This window comes from Sinohyriopsis cumingii, unplaced genomic scaffold (genome assembly GCF_028554795.1).
Source record: "Sinohyriopsis cumingii isolate HCF-2022 unplaced genomic scaffold, ASM2855479v2 utg000741l, whole genome shotgun sequence".
NCBI classification, from domain to species: Eukaryota; Metazoa; Mollusca; class Bivalvia; order Unionida; family Unionidae; genus Sinohyriopsis; species Sinohyriopsis cumingii.
In genome coordinates this window covers 1,605,407-1,623,903 of record NW_028315927.1, presented here as the reverse complement: position 1 = coordinate 1,623,903, position 18,497 = coordinate 1,605,407, and the positions used below count along the sequence as shown (strand labels likewise).

The 18,497-nt window shown below is 36.0% G+C and overlaps 1 protein-coding gene across 1 annotated transcript in view; it reads left to right on the top strand.

Annotated features, from left to right (window-relative positions):
* Positions 1–18,497, top strand: part of LOC149773256 (uncharacterized) — a 58,126-nt gene that overhangs the window by 9,257 nt on the left and 30,372 nt on the right. Inside the window, exons 6-7 of the mRNA XM_089946550.1 lie at positions 14,277–14,414; positions 15,709–15,842. Coding sequence (XP_089802676.1) covers positions 14,277–14,414; positions 15,709–15,842 — 272 coding nt within the window. The remainder of the gene's footprint in view (positions 1–14,276; positions 14,415–15,708; positions 15,843–18,497) is intronic.

The following is an 18,497-nucleotide window of genomic DNA, read 5'->3' as shown; positions in this document are numbered from 1 at the left end:
AAATGTTACATATGATTTACCTCAAAACATCAGCGATTCAGCCTTTTTTAAGCTTAATAGCAGAAGAAGATATAAATGTTTATCTGATGTTGCGCAAGGAGAAATGAAATCTCTGACGTTGACTAGATCACCTAGTACATATGAAAAGAGTGAATACTTTGATGAGATAATTAAATATTTTAGCAAAATGTTTGCACTATTTTTGCGTAATTTGATACACCTTCACATATAGAAATATTTCAATGGCAGTAGGATGTAATAACTGCAAATTTGAATGTCCTGGAAAATAAAAATTACGCTGCAGAACATGCCATTACAAATATCGCAAGCCGCATTTGCTCGCGTATCGTGTTGTTACAGGTGCTCTACCATTTCGTAAATGAGGGATCGGAGTAAACTCATATAATTTGTTTTGACGGCCGTACGAACCAGTTAGCGAGTGTGATCTGCTGACCCTGTGATTGCACACACACGTGTGGTGGCATAATGTTGATGTGGAAACAGACACATAAATAAACACAAAACGTAGATATGAAGCTATTGCAGGTTCTGATTATAGTAGAGAAAAATAATTAAAACAAGTTGTTGATGGACTTTCAACAAAGAGAACGACTATCTTTACTTATAAGCATACCGACTGTGGATCAGTTAAAACAAATGGCACAACAGCAATACGGATACCAAATCGTGTGCGAAAAGCCGACATACTTCAATTATTTAGACTTCAAAAATGAAACACCGACAAGTATGCATGAAAAACCCGTCTGGAAATAAAACCGTACAGTAAATGAAACAATATGTACGTAGCGTACGACACGAACACCGAAAATTGCAAGAAAAGCTGACATACTTGCATTATTGGGCGTTCTTAAGAATGCCCAAACCGTCATCACTGTATTGTACCAACTGTTCCAACTGAAATTGTTATACTCGTGAAAAGTTATAGCGATTACGAGTACCGAAATTTAAGTTTGATAGCGCAGTGTGAATTAGAAAATTACGTGGCAATTACTCCAAACACATACAAACTAGGTAATGTTGTACAACTATTATTAGATTCGATTACTAGATTTATATCGTTGTTGTAGCGCTCTGTAACTCTAATAAATTATCGCGGATATTGTTCTTAGTACACATTTAAAAATGCCTCTTAAACATGGCAAGGATGGATTTAAAATCACAGTACCATGGATTTACAGTTGTGCTTGCAGAATCTTGTATCGCAATAACACAAAGCTATCGATGATAAAACGGAATTAAAAAGAATTTCGAGATGTTGGTACAATACATCGGGATAGACGTTTTAATAAATGTGCGCCAAATTGAAGTTCATATTTCACCATGCCAACAGTTTCGAGGATCTGATTAAATAGTTATGCATATTTAGTTTCGATTGTGCTTTTATCCATGATTGTATGTTATGTACATTTAATTTGTATTCTGTAGCTGACCTTAGTCAGCAACTGAGTCTAGAGGAGTACCTGACTACTCACATCTTTTTTGGGTTTTGTTTGGCAAACAACATATTACACAATTCACAAATGTCTATGATTTTATATTATATTTTAAGATTATTATAACTTGGAGGTAAGCAAGTTCACATATGTTGAGTTCAAGGTCCATCTTTATTTGGAAAATCGGAATGATCTAGAAGCAAGTTGTTTACGAATTGAATTGGAAAATTGCCATCATCCTGGTTCTGTGATTCTATAGATGTTGTTGACTTCATAATTATTAATTGCTTTCTTAACATCAGAAGTAAAATCAGTTTTATTGTTGTGTTCAGTTTTAATTGGAATTTATTTATTATTTAAATTATTCATTGGAATTGCAAAGTGCTTTTTGACATTTCAGACTTAATCAAAATTTGGGATTTTTGCGAATTCATTTAAGAACGTTTTAGATTAAATCATCGTGATAAATTAAAAAGTGTAATTTATTTGAAAGACATTATGCTTTTGGACTTGCCATAGAACTTTGAGGTCTACTTATGATTCAATTCACAATACTGTAAGTTAGTATTAAATTATCTCTTTGAATTCTATGTAAATAAATTATTTGCTAACTTTTACAAAACGTATTGGTTTTAACCTTTATATTGCTCAGTCTTTGACCATAGAGTTCTTGTATAGAGATTTGGCAAGTTCACCTTAACAACCCATTCGCTCAATATTTGCCAAGAAAAAGTTAAATGTAGATCATGGCAACATCGTATAGGAGAACATATTTAGTCTAGAGATGTCACGCATTTCATAGCTGCTTATCAGCTCATTAATAATAAACAAGAGTCAGATATTGAACTGCTCCAAATGTCCTTGTTAACAAGAGGTGATGATCATGTATTAAAAGAGATATATCTGATTGTGTTATGTATAATTACCATACATTCATGCCCATGGGTTCAGTATCAATCTTTGGTGATTTGGATAAAATTACTCCTATTAAGGTAATATTGACGCAGAAGCTTCTCTGAGTCTTTTGTTATTAAGTGCTTTGCCCTTTTATGAGAAGTCTTCTTCAAGTGCAAGTGTTCTAATACAGAAAATAGAATTAGGATTCGTCAATATTCCTCTCAGCTGTGTTAAGTTCTCATAAGAGTTAGTTTCGGGACAATTGAGCATTGAAGCTGTGACTTTTTTGCCTACTGAGGGCGTTATTTTGTTATTTCGTAATGACTTGACTGGACATAAGGCATTGGCTAATCCACTACTAACTGACGAGCCTTGTATGAATAGAAGAGTTGATCCTATTGAGGTATTAATCCCTGGTTTATATCCAACTTGCGCAGTTGCGAGAGCTTTACTAAAGTATGCTTTTGTGAATGACTTGTTGATCAGGTTTTAATGAGACCCCTTTTGCAGCTATTTTGAATCAATCAGGAAGCATCGATCATAGCAATGCTCTTTTGGTTACACATTCTTTTGTGTCTAATCAGGGTTATTAAAGACAATTACTAGTTGCCTTACAGGAAAAAAGATGAGATCTCCCACTTGTTCAGATGGCTAGTAGCAAAACGGATGCCACACAAATATAAACTTTTACTTCTTGAAGAATGTGGTCCATATGAGGAACTGGATGCCACATGAGGCACCCGCTGGTGATGAGTCGTCAATAAGCTATCGAACTGTTGTTCCTTGATCCAGAAAATTTTTTGTCTAGCCCATGCAACTCGGTTGTCTGGTCATTTAGGAGAAAATAAAGATTATTGAACAATTATTATCGGCCGAAAATTAAAAGTCATGTTTCTAAACTTTGTAGATCATGTCATACTTGTCAAATGGTAGGAAAACCCCAAAAGTATCTACCAAAAACTCACCTGTCTCCTATTCCTGCCTTTGGCGAACAGTTTAATATAATAATAGTAAGATTGTATTGACCCTTTACCTGAGACCAAATTATCAAGCAATGCTTGTGGACGATTATGTGTATATACACACATTTTCGAGAAGTTATTCTTTACGGAACATAAAAACTAAAACCATAGTAGACGCTTTGGTAAAGCTTTTGTTTGACTCTATTTAGACTATCCATTCCGATCCAAAGTCTAATTTCATGCCTAAGATTTCCCAGTATGTCTTGTATTAATTAGGCATCTATCAGTTTCTGCCTACCACTCTGAGAGTCGTGGTGCTTTGGAGAGGTTTCATCGGGCTTTAAAGTGTTTGATTAGTTCATATTACTTTGAGACGGGAAAAGACTGGTTGTGCAATTGCTGTTGTTGTTTGCTATTAGGGAGTCAGTGCAATAGGTTCTAGGTTTTAGCCACTATGAACTTGTTTTAGGACATACTGTTCGTGAACGATTAAAATTATTGAAACAGAGACTTCTTTCAACTGAAGAGTCGGACATCACTCTTCTTTGCTATGTCTCTGAATTTAAATCCAGATTGTTAAAGGCTTACGAGGAGGCAACAACTATTCTTAAGTCTGGTCAGTCAAGGATGAATTTGACGAATGACAGACATTAATATGATAGACTGTTTCAGCAAGGTGAAAGAAATTTTGCTCTGTTACCCAAACACCAAAATCTCTTTCTGGCTAAGTATTTCCGTCCTTATACCAGAAAGAAAGTAACTGACTTGAATTACATTATAACAAGCCTCGGGAAGATATGTCAGAAACAACTTGCCACACTAACATGCTACAAGAATATGTTGACAGAGATATGCATTTAAATTGTTCAATTAAATTAGTAGTACTTATCTCCCACACATAAGATTTGAACGAGATGAGAAATCGGACATTGGTGACTTTGAGGTGATTATTTTTCACGATTCTGAATTTTTTTACAATCTGTACCAAAAACGTTCGCCTCTGCTGCCATAAGAAATGAACGAACTGAAACAGTTGCTAAAAGAATATGAACACGTCATTCCAAATATTCCAACACGAAGGAACAAGAAACTGAAATAAAAAATTCTACACCTGTAAAACAACATTCTTATGAATTCATCGAACCACGTAAATATTCACCTTGTATTATAATGTCGAAACCAGATAATACTTTCCGTATGTGTACTGATTACAGAAAGGTAAACAATGTCACTAAGACAGATTCATTGCCCATTTCCAGAATCAATGACTGTAGTGGAATTATTGGAGATACCATGTTTGACCTTTTCAATTTGTAGCTTTCGATGGAGGTTACCAATACAAAGTCATGTCATTTGCGATGAAGGGTTCTCCCTGTTCCTTCCAACATTTCATGAATATGTGAACATCCGGTATAGGAAACTGTGACTCTTACATCGAAAACGTCATAACATACAACGACACTTGGAACGACCACATGGAAACTATCCATAAATATTTCGAAAGGTTCAGTGAATAAAACTTGACATTCAACATGGGTGAAGATGAATTTTCCTGTGCTTGTGTTACCTTTATAGAACATGTTTTTGGGTAAGGTCAAATAAAATCTATATAAGTTAAGGTTACGGCTATATCTGAGGTTCTTTAGCTATCCATACGAAGCAGTTGGTATGATTTTCGGTTATGGTTAGCATCGGAAAGTTTGCCATAATGTTTCCATGATTGCTGAACACCTGACTAATTTGCTTAGTAAGAAGACCGAATTTCTCTGGTCATACAAACGTCAGTAGGAAGTGATAAGTTAAAGGCCATACTCAAACGTGCACCAGTTCTCCCGGCTCCATATTTCACACTAGTGGATTCTAAGTGTCTCTAGATGCAAGTGACTTAGTGGTTGTTTGAGTGCTGATACAGAAAGGCATCAATGGTGTGGATTATCCAGTGTGCTAATGTTAAGGAAATTGAACATTTACCAGATAAATTATTCCACGATAGAGAAGTAGTGTTTGGCTTTGATAATTGCCTTAAAAAATATTAAGGTGTAAGTTAGTGCATCTCCTTTACCAGTTGTTGTCGTCAGCGATCACAGTCCCCTCAATTTCAGTGATAAATGAAGAACAAGAATAGAAGACGGTTATAATGGAGTCCGATGTTATTTTCATTTAATAACGAATACATCAAACGAAAGGAAAGTTTGATTGCAAACGTACTTTCACATGCATAGAAGTACATTATTGCATTGTTTTAAATTGATGATTGTATCATTCATATTAATAACAGGCCGGGCTCCGGAGCGGAAGAAGCACAACATAACAAATATTCAATCTCAGAGTTCTGTGTGAAAAGTACTCGAAACACCAACAAGACAACTATCATATGTTCATAGGTTTCAAAAAGGCCTTTGACAGAGTGTGGCATGAGGCAGCGTGAACCACAATGAAGAAGTACGACATGGGGCAAAAGTTAACCAATACTATCAAGCAGCTGTACACCAAGGCTACCAGTGCAGTAATTGCCCAAGGTTCTGTGGTTGACTGGTTCCAGACAACAGTCGGAGTGCTTCAAGGCTGTCTCCTGTCACCCACGCTTTTCAACATCTATTTAGAGCGCATCATGAGCGAATCTCTGGAAACCCACTGTTGAACAGTCAAAATTGTAGGTCGTAACATCACCAACCTCCACTTTGCAGACGACATTGATGGGCTGGCAGGCAGTGAAGACGAGCTTGCCACCTTAGTGAAGGACATGGATGAAATATCTTCCAGATTTGACATGGAGATAAGCGCTGAGAAGACAAAGCTGATGACAAATAGTGGCAATCAAATCTCAGCCAGATTAAAGTCAGAGGACATGAACTGGAAACAGTGAGCCAGTTCAAATATCCTGGTTCCATAAACACCGAAGAGGGATCAAGAGCATACATTTTGTCCATATGAGCACAAACAACGGCAGCTATGTCGAAGCAAAGACCCATCTGGAGAGACATGAATATCTGTCTGAAAACTAAAATCAGACTATTGCGAGCATTAGTCATCTCAATCTTTTTGTACTCATGTGTGTCCTGGACCCTGACAGCAGAATTACAAGGAAGAATCCAGGCACATGAAATGGGATGCTGCAGAACCATCCTTGGCATCTCTTACATGGACCACATCACAAATGAAGAAGTGCGTAACACCATCAGGCGCAAAGTAGGCCAATATGAGGACCTCCTCACCACCGTCAAAAAGAGAAAGCTGAAATGGTATGGCCATATCACTAGAGCCAACAGTCTATCCACAACATCCTGCAGGGCACCGTCCAGGGTGGTAGAAGGAGATGTAGACATAGTAAAATGTGGACTGACAACATCACACAATGGGCCAGGAAAAGTTTTGCGGAGGCACAGGCATTGGCACATGATCGAGACAAGTGGAAGGAACTGGTCAGATGTTCAGCAGCACAGTGCCTCGACGACCACACTAGATCATGCGACTGTTGATGATGATGATGTTGAATCAGCAACTAGCGTATGTATCACACCTCTAGAATACCGAAGTTCTATTAGCATCATGTGTCGTTTACATGTCTTCCATTTAATTATTTCCGAACGTACTTTGTCCCAATTATTTCTTTACATGAACTTGACAATAATCTTTATGACTTAATAAAAAAACATGTATGTAATGTTATAGTATAGGTCAGCCACAAAAGTAAATAGTTAAAATAAATATGCTCAAATGAGTCAAATGTAAGTACGTTATACGAATAACATAATATAGATACATGTAACACCTTTCACCTTAAAATAAAAGAACGATTTGGGCAATACAACTTTCGTTTGGCAAATGGCAAACATGCCTGTTCTTCAACGATTATTTCTTCTGATTGTGGTTTCAGTCTGTTCAAGATGGTCTTCAGCATTACCTTACTAGCATGGCTGATCAATCTGATAGTTCTGTAATTTTAGCACAGCTGGAGATTGTCTTTTTTAGGGAGTGTTATAATCAGTGACTGCGTCCATTGTGTTGGCCATTCACCTTTCTGACAGATCTTGTTGCAGATTTTTGTTAGTAGCTTTTTCACTGATCCCCCATTCTTGATAAGTTCAGCTGGGATGTAATCTATTCCGGCTGCCTTCCCATTCTTCAGTGCTCTTATTGCTGACTCCACGTCTTCTTTGAGAATGGGGAAATCATCATCATTTGAGGAGTTTGGAACTTCAAGCACGTCTGGGTCTCCTGTGGACTGATGGTTGTAGAGTTCTTTGCAATACTCAGTCCATCTATAAGGCATTTTCCATTTTTGTCTTGGATGGTACTGACTCTTGGTTGTTTCTGTCTGGTGAGGTCTTTCACAATTTGGAATGCCTTTTTGCTGTTATTTTGTTCTCAGACTGCTCCCTATTTCTGTGCACTTTTGTCCAATCCAATCTTCTTTTGCTTTCTTCAGGTTTTTTCCCCCTGATATTCTTATTTATTTCTCGGTACTCCATTGCCCTGTTGTGTGTCTGGTGTTTTTGAGGTCTCTACGGGCATCACCCAACTTCAGAATCTTTTATTTGGGCGATGGAGGCCAATGGTGTCCTTGGCAGCTGCTGTCATGACTGTGTTGAAAATGTCTGTCATCACTTTGTTAATTATTATTTAGCCAATCAGCAACATGGGGCTGATGGGCTAAAATAATAATAAACAAAGTTAGAATTAAACAAATACAACACCACTTGCTGAACAACTTCCTTGCGGAGGTTATTACAATGTGATCAGATGTGACAGGCAAAACTGAGCCACAAGTGTAGTATCGTGGTAAGGATTCAATGAGGGGCATCTTAAATCGTTCGAAGATACATTCAAGTTGATTAGAGAACAACCCTCCTCGCCCGACGTCACAGGTGATGATATTCAGAAGTTTTATACGGAAACGTATTGTTGTACATTTTTTGGTAATTTCTGCTAAACGTTGCCTTCTTCAAGAATTTCAAAGCTCTTAATCATTGTCACATCCATGGTGCGTTGAGAGTAGCTTAAATACAAATAACAATTCTTGTAATGCTTCATAAGCTGCGTAAGATATCTATTATATAATGCAATGAATCACATCAGCGTCAAAGGCAACAGTAAATGTTATTCCAAACAATATGGGAAAATTCATAACGTTTGAAGTCGGATAAGTACAATTAATCGAGTCGGTATAGTTTCTGAATTCTTAATGGGATAATTTAGTTAGGTATTTTGCGACAGGAAGCGCCAAAACTCATCAGTCATTATGGTGTCACTAAAACTGGCTTTTTAACAAGAAAATGGGTGTACCCATACAAGTAAATGAACAATCGGGACAAGTTTGCCGAAACGTATTTGCCACCGATTGAACACTTTTTGCATCAGTGTCACGTAAATATTATTTCAGAAAAAGATTATGAACATGCATACATAATTATTTTTGCAATTGGCTGCAAAACAATGTGTGGCTATCATGATTTGCATTTGCGTACTTATCTGTTGTTGCTCGCTCATGTATTTGAAACATTTCGCACACAGTCTTGTAAGTGTTGAATTTTGACGCTGCACATTGCACCTCGTCACCAGGAATGGCTTGTGCTGCTCATCTATACAAAACAAAATTAGAGTTGGAATGTTGATTGACCTTGACCTGCTTTTCGAGCGCCCTTTTCGTTATGAAAAAAAAAGAATGGATAATAATGGATAAGAGAATGCCAACAACGCAAGCATAGACGGGTATAATCCTTCTGATCCAAACAGTTACACCATGTATCTTTACTTCAATAACCATTATGGTTAGGTTTTCTTTATTTGATCCAGCATATACTTAAATACAAAAACACGTACACGATTATAACAGCAATTGCGACAAACTTCTTTGAAGTTGATTTAGAATAGACTGAATGTCTTCACAGTGCTAATCACAATTATCCATTAGCATCAAAAGTGTTGTCAGTGTCTGTTGAGTTGCTGTCTCCTTACTAGTGCAGAATGGTTGATGAATCAGGACGTTAAGTTACAGAATGTACTAGGCTTGTTCCAAATATCAGGACCAAAACCAGGAATGTAGTGGACGAATTAAATCTGCTGGTGTTTCTATTCTTGGGAATAGTTTAAGTAAAGTCCACGGAGTACTTAGATTTAGTCAGCAAGATTGGATATCCCCGTACATTTAATGAATACTGATCTTAGAACAAATGGGAGCAACTCCTTTGCAATATAAGATTTGTATAAGTTTCATGATTTATTTCACGAATAATTTCATGATTGGCAGGACAATGGAGAATTTACCATAACAAAGTAGATTCAACATTGGACAACATAAACTTTGAAGCCTTTTTTGCTGGTCCGGTAAGTGAATCTCGAACGAACTTTCATGGTGAACTTATTGCAGTTCATAGTAAAAAGCAAAGCTCAATGCTACTAATTTATGAGTTTTATTGGGGCAATACCAAACAGTCTTACCAGGATCGTGTCACGATTCTTTATACATACACTGACTAGCTGCTGATCAAACAACCTCCGATGACATTTATTCGGATATCCCATCAAAGACACTCGTGAAAACAATTGAATAAAATCTATTATCCAAAAGAACACGAATTGTTTTGTAAAAACAATAAAAAGACGTATGCTCGCGTAAACCAATCGAAGAACATGCTAGATTTCGTCTTAAAATGAGCTCATATGTGGATGGATTCAAGAACATTAAACAAGCCAAAGGTGATTCATCATGTTACTTTGCATGGGATCTCAGGCAAGATACCTACGTGGAATGTCTTCGCGAGCAATGCCCATTGATACATACAGAACATATGATCTGGTTGAAGAAACATCACATGTGCGTTTACCTATGAGTTCGTCGATATTTGATGCCAGGCGATAGATATTATCAAACGGTGTTACGACTTTCGCCTTTGGGAAACGTGTGGTCCATCACTGTACCACACATGAAATTTTACGAATAATCCAGCAACATACTCAATACATTCTACATTATTTACCTGAATATAATTGTAATAATCGTAGCCATGATAATGGTGAATGTGCATAAATGTATTCGAGTGCATCTGAGACACTTGCAGATCTTTTTAATTTAAGATCGCCGCTTTTTCATATCTGCTTGCAACTTCAACAATAGTTAATGCTTTTTAGTATATGCAGACCATATGTTCTTGAAATTGTGGCTTTGCCATTATGTGTCTAAACTCGAGTTGAATTTGTAGTTCGAGTTTTAATACAGCATCGTGCAAAATATGAAGACAAGGTTGTGTTATAAACAAAAGAATGTATTATTTAACCGCTACTCAAAACGAAAATTCAATTCAACGACATTGATTTCTCTGTACAAATTAAGCCTATACCACTGAAGAATATATGTGATGGTAGCAAATCCGTTTTTCCAGACTCAATTTGCACATTCATCACTGATCCAGTATAATAACAGTGCGTGCAGTAAACGTGTTGAAACCTGTTCAAAAAATGTATCACCGAACGGTCAAAATAAAGTAGTTCAGGGAATTTTGGTACTCACGGCACAGTGATCACTTGCTGCATAAATCGTTAATCATATAATGCAATTCGTTGATAACATCAACAATGTTGCTGTGGATCGGTTGAAAGTTCTGTGATTCTGAGCGATTCAGAAGTCTCGAGACCGACTACAATGATAGTCAACATAAATTATTCCAGCCGCGATTGGTAAATTTATTAATAAAGCCACTCAAACACAAATGTGAGATCAGATGATTCCAAAACTGGTAATGAGGAGGGGTTATAACCGTCCTGCAAATGGCATTAGGCAAAATTAACATCGTATCAGAATAACTCAGTTGAAAGATATATCAGATCCTACGTTTGACATGGACTTGCCTGTATTGGTGGATACAAGCAAAAGAGATTTTCGGTTTTATTCGTACACTGCTAGGGTCCCTTATCAACAAAATATAGAATTAGAAGTACACGACACGTCTATAGGTTTTCTTCCATGTTGGGCCTTCATGGAAATCGAAAGCAATCATGTTCAAGACAACAAAGGCACGTGATTATTATCCAGCCAATATCACTTTAGCATTTATTTAGAGCTGAAAAATGGCGTTGTTCAAAGGTGAATGCTATTCATTTGATGGTAATCTTGACATTGCCATGACCGGTCTTGAATTCGCCAGATACAACCACGATTACATGAGAACACCTTGTCCAGCATTGATATTTATCAAGGAAACATATGATAATGAGGATTCTCAACATATAAAATTACACGACTTTAAAAATCATTTACACAAGGCTGATGCAGATGTGCAAGCTGTTTTCCTTTTCTCCAAAACGCTTTTAATGGTGGTTGTAACAATTCGGACAACTACGTTTAGACTTATGACTTTCGCGTGGAATCCCACTAAGTCACATATTTGGGTTTTGTAGAGATGTTCGAATTTTTTTTTAATTTTTTTTTTTTTGGGGGGGGGGGCGAAATATGTTTGTCGTGGTGTAGGTGTCGCAAATGGTAGATTTGTATTAGAAAACTTAATATTGTGGATCACTGCATTTGATGTCTACAAAATCATGCTTGTTGCCGTTTATTGAATGATGCTTTAGTTTGTCGCTAATACCACATATGTGCACCAATCACGTAATAATTGCGGTACAATGCTCATGATACATAAGCGCTTAACATGTCTTACCGCTCCAAAAGACGTGCCAGCTTACAGAGCTAGATACTAAGTGCTAAGATCGTAGTAAGATAATATTTGACAACTTAGAGGTAACTGAGGTCTATTTGCAGTTAAAGGGTCATCGTCAACTTTTTGAATAAACGATGCTTGACCATAATACAATCATACTGCATATCACAATATATGATCGTATCTGGACCGAAATCAAAACATTTACACTGGTTTCCAAATTTACCAACATGACCCCAATACGTTGTACCCGATTTACTTCTTTTCAATGAAGCACCTGGATTAGTTTTCAGACAAGTCGTTGTTGATATGTATTTTCATGCAGGTGTATGTGCGGCTAATGCTAATTACAGATGTTATGTTGTGATTCTTTCTGACACGAATAAGTTCCTGGATAGCATGGGTGGCTGCATGAGGGTCCTTGATTCTCCTGTGGAAATGGATAGAGTATTTGAACCAGTTAGATCTTTGAATAACAATTTTGTTATCATGAATTGACGATCGGCCTTAGTGAAAATCAGCTGGGTAAAGTAAAGCCCAACAATAAACAATTGTGAAACTACATTGAGACTTTCCAAATAAAATTATTTCGATTTGTTCCACCTTCTTGAAAACGGTGTTATCAAACAATTATCAATGCTAAAATATATTCGTTTTGAAAGACAGATACAAATCAACCGTTTGAACAACCACGATATAACAGTAACAACCCATTGCATCAGAACGCGAAATCGTTCAATTGTTGTCTTTAACACTATGTGCACAATCATTGTTTCCGTAATGAGGAAGTGGAATTTAATGCTGATATCAACCCGGTTACTTTCACCAACGAATATTTTAAACCAACATTAACGCAACAGAAAAAAGATCTTGTCAGGAACAAACGTTTAATTCATCATTCAGTATCGTAAGATGCTTCGGTTGGAACTTAAAAGTGTGCTTGACACACAGAACGTGCACATTTAAATATTCCCCAAGTATATATTTCTCTGACAATAGTGCGACTCAGGAGGGATAAATCGATAGAAATGCGTGTGCTTGTTGCACTTGAAAAAAGTCAGACTGTCTTACCTGTCTTATGCAAGTACTATTATTAGTAGAAGCACTATGGACCCTCAATGTTACTGACACGAAATAAAATCCAACCTGAGCACCAACTTGAAAATAAAATCACCAAGATTCCTGTACTTGGTGTAAAATACAAACGTGAACTGTTTACCTTTGTGTAGCTGGAATCAAAATCAAAACAACTGCTTTAGGCATACAAACCAGAATTGTTTTGGGGGTTATATTGACAGAAACCGTTTCCCTGGGTGGGGCTAGTAAATCATTTCTATATGGTTACTCTGTTGAGAAAAACTTGGAACAACATAACGTAGTCTCATCACGATTATAAACTTGTAGTCAGTAGTCATCGAGGATAAAGTAATTAGCATGACAGAATTCCAAACTATGTTGGAGGAAATGGAAAATGACCGACAACTATGAGCACAGATAAGGACCCAGAGTAAAACAGAAATGTTTACCTACTGTTTTCTTGTGCGAGCCTATATAAAAATTTTTAAAACCCAAATGGTTAAAGATGCAAATATCCACTATAACAATAGATACGCATACATACTGTTACACGATGTTTATCTGTCCCACATAAATAGTTTAGGAACATGGGTAAAATAAATCCCTTTTTATACCTCAATATTAAATAATTTTAATTATTTCATTATATAGGAAATTGTTTTATGAAGATTTATACGTGCAGTATTACAGAGAGCAAGTTGCATGACACATTCCATCGTTTCTGACATGTAGTCTACGTTATAAGTAAAATGGGAAAATTAAAGCAATATACACCAGGATCTTCAGAGGCTCTAAAAGAGAATCAGTTCAAAGCTCTGTGACTATTAACTTTTTGTAAAACGGTCATATAGTATTAATTTGTTTTCCATTTCCAGTTTTCATAAGCTCTGTAGTTTTACAAATTGTAATTAAAATGCAATCTTTCTGAACCATGATAGTCCGTCTCTTATAAATCACCATTATTAATACATGTTTTTGCATATAGAATGACAAAAAGATGTTTACATAACCAGCCTGGTATAAATAAAACGTTATGCTGTTCGTTATCTTCAAATTAACAAATTAAACATTCCATTCTGAATTTAATATTTCGTTGTTCTCAGTTCTTATTTCATGCATACCTCTTCATCCTTTATAATTTTGTGTCATGTGGTGAGAACATATTATGATTATGATTATACATATTATTATTATTATTATTATTATTATTATTATTATTATTTTCACAGGATTGCATAATTTCGGTCCCATCTAGCAGGAGTTTAGGATATAAGAACGGTAAATGGGGTGCCATCGCTATAATACTTCGTGACCATAGAAGAGACTTTCCTATTAATTTTAAAAGTATCTCAGCAAGTACTGTACAGGTAATTCTCCAACGTTTATTCGTTTTAAATATGCAGGAAATGGGACTCTAAGTATGGTAAGGAATTCTATTGAAAATATTTGATTTGCTCTTCACTGGTTCTTGATCATGATGTGTCCATTATATACGCGGTAGGAAAAATAATAGTTATGTATCGGATCATAATAGAATCCATCTTGAATTCATTGCTAGCTCCTCTGATATTAAATGAAACATTAGTATAAGAGAAATATAAAATCTCGGACAATAATATTGTCCTACACAAAAATCAGTTATTGACTTCAAGAAACATGTAGATAATTAATATTTCTTGTAGTGACATCGAGTTAGATGTCAGAGTGACATATTTAAATATTTGTTTATTTAATAACAATTATCTAGTTAACATTTTGTCTGCATATTGGAAAAATGCATTCATTTCAAGCTTGGCGAATAATGGACATATTATCTATAGTCTTCCTTCCTTTGTAGTTTCAATTTACTTCCAATATAACCCTCTGGATCACATTACCCAACTTTAGATTTCAAAAACTCTTTTAAACAATGTTGGTAGGTTGTACTAGAATCATCTTTTACGTCCGTCGGTCTGGTACACATTTGTTTACTTTATATCGAAGAACTTAATTCCATAACCTAATGAAAACTAGCATGATTTTGTATCATGATTAGACACCAAGTCCTGCATAAGATGAAACATGCCACCTAGTTTGGCATACAATTGTGATTGCTAAATGTCCAATAAAAAAGGTTCTGCACACTTGAACCATGTATTTTGTTGTGTTGCCTCGTGTAAGTCACAATGAGATATGATTGAATTGCAAGTTTAACTAAGCTAAGTTCTTTTCTCATCAATTGTATTAATAAGTGATTTTGTTAACGGTAATAGTCCACAAGCCTCACTGTAGCACTTGCGTTCATGCAAGTTCTTCATTTTTCGGATGTACGTGGTTATTACAAAATGTTCACAGTCCCACGATGTTCATATAGAAGTGGTGGGTTTTGAAAAAAAATCTGAACTTTTCGAGATTGTTCGTCTCTTTAACTGGATGTCTATTGTATCAAGCAAAAAAGTGAACTATCTCATGGGCATCCATGATTTATATAGATTAGCGAAGGAAATACCGTCACACTTGACAAGAGTGTATGTCCCATATGACAATATTATGTGTCAAATTATTCCATTTACAGCACTCGCTCGCTACATGCCTAGTTAGAAGTTATTCATCGCTGAAAATGATTATAAGTTATTTTGTGGACATATGTGTTTAACTTCAATGGTTTTATATTTTATTCAGTTTGCAGTTCAATTCCTTGATGAAGTCCATGAACCAGTATTCCTTCCGCCGACCCCTGAGGGCAACCACAGATTCAGCGTTTATTGCGGTTCGATGTGGAAAGTTGAGGTTTATGCAGAAGCGAACTCACCAGCGTACGTTCACACATCTTTGTCTATGGCTGTATGTTTAATTTGCTACAGAGTGAGGTCTTAGTACAATGATAACACGCTTCTGTCTTCAGTCATTGTATAACTAACTGGATATAACTTTATTGTCTTGACGTATACCTAAAAACCTTTTGACAATAATATACGTAATGCGTATATAACGCATTGGCGCATAAAGCAATGATTCGAAGAATACAAGCGATAGACAATCTTTGTACAAATAAAATTCTGGGGTGTGGGTGAGGACATAGAGAACTATATAGCTAGAGAAAGTACTTAAGTTGGAATACATTTTACATATATTTATCTATTTGTTTTGGTTTTACAATTCTCGAGCTGTCATTTTGAAAAAAAAAACTGCATTAGTTTACATTAGTTTGGATTCTACAAGAGCAAGCATCGAGGTATAAGATTGTGTAAGTGAGAAGTATAGAGAACAGATTAAGACAAACAGGTGTTTGTCTTCGACATTATTGATTGGCACTTTAGTTATTGTTACTTTATGTTCGACTGTGATATGCTAATGTAAGGCGAACACGAACCTAATGTGATAAGCAGCAACATGATTCCGGTTTAGAGGACCCAAATGTTCTGTCTACAGTAACCAGTGGTCATCTGAGATATTCTATGTGATCAGTCTTTGTTAAGGAATATTGCCTTTACTGTTAGTGGCATATATCAATTTTCTAGCAGCCAAAGCGGTTGAGAGTTGAAAGAGACCAGTGAGGTGAAGTGAAATGTTGCACATGAGCTACAATTGGCAGAGTTTATTAAACCTAATTATATAGCAATGTCAAACAAAGGTGTAATAAATAAAACAAATGTGACTTAGTTCTATGTTAAGAGCTTGCTCTATTATTCACTATCTTCAATGGTTCGGGAATCAACCTTGTCTCTGACGAGTTACCCGACGGTATCTTTGTCTCGAAAACATCAGCTAGAACAAATAAATTGTACGATGCAACATAAAAATGTAGCATAAAAGTGGTCGAAATATTATTTATTTGGCAAAGTGTATTTATTACTTATAATAAATGCCGATTTGGTAGTTTGCAAGCAAAAATTGTTGTCTTGAGTAGACAATGGGTATCCGTTGATTTAATATGACTATTATGGTTCTAAAGTAGCGACATTTACAAGCTGAGTAAAAGCAGGAAATACAATTACAAAGTTCAAAGTTAAGAGCGACTTACATAATTGTGAAACAAATCTCAAAAGTCTTTAATGTTCTGTCACAAATCCAAAGTGGAAGTGAATGTGTTTTAATGACACTCTTGACTGTTCTTTAGTCACAACACAAGCGGACATTTCAATTGCTGGCTCCCCAATGCACACAATAACATTTTTGAAACCTTCCGGACATAAAATTTGACCATTAATCTGACTGAACTGATTTGGAAGGCCAGACGTTTAAAAGAAGTTGCATCAAAGATTTAACAATATTTTAGTTTTAATCTTTGGATTTGCTACCGAAAGTATCGTGGACGCAGACACAATGGGCCACAAGTATTATTTTCCTAACTTGACCTTAGGTATGTAACTGACACAATCTACCATTATTCTGATATATGTTTCGTTAAATGCAGGAATGTTGCAAGTGAGTCTTAGGTATCTTCAATTTCGGTTTTCCCATCATTTATCATTTATCAAGTGTGACAAGATGTATGGTACTTAGAAATATCGTTTCTAATTATCGGCAAATAAAAATGATCCAAGATCATGTGATGAGTGTTATTGACTCCTAAACGACCTGCCGATTGATTTCCAGGAGCTAGATTAAAATATTTTGGTCGATATGACTTCAGATCAAAAAGTTGGTAGCTACCTGACCATCCGTCTCCATTTTTACATCTGGACCTAATTGTTCACAAAATAACAAATTAGGAACTGAGTTTGATTACATTCACTAATAGCGTTCTGAACCAAACAGGATTTCTCAAGATGGTGCTCTGTTTCGACAATGAATGATTGTCTTTTGTCACGCTTGATTATAATAAAGAGAATGGGTAGTAGGAAAAGGATCATAGTGATAAATATATATTTATTGATCAATAAACGTGTTATGTAGATGAATACGTTTCATCATATTTATATGAGCATTTCTCCGTTTCTCTGGAAACTACACAAGCAGGATTCAAATCAGGGATTTCATTTCCGACATGATCCAATTCTGGTTCAAACCTGGCTAGTCAGTTATAAGTGAATTAACCATAACGTTATCTTCAACTTGCTCATTTTCTGGTGAGAGACGAATACACTTTATAAGTAAAGAAGGCACGTCTCCAACAGCCACATATCCCGAGAATAAGTCTGACACCAAACTGACATAATGGAAAGGGAGAATAACAAAGCCGCACTCTACTCCCTGAATAACAACATTTTCACAAGACTAGACCTCTCAGATAAAATCGAACACCTGATGATATAAGAATAAGTGAAGTTCCTGAGTCCCTAATTTGTTTAGTAGCAGTAGACTTGGCAGAATCACCAATATGTAATTCTGAACTTTTCAACATGAATTGTTGTTATTTCTTCATGATAAAATCAGACTTTGGTTTGTCTCACCAAACCAGTGTATTGTATTGCTCTCAATACCTGTCCCTGATCTCTTGACCTTTCTGAGATAAGGTCATTTAAACG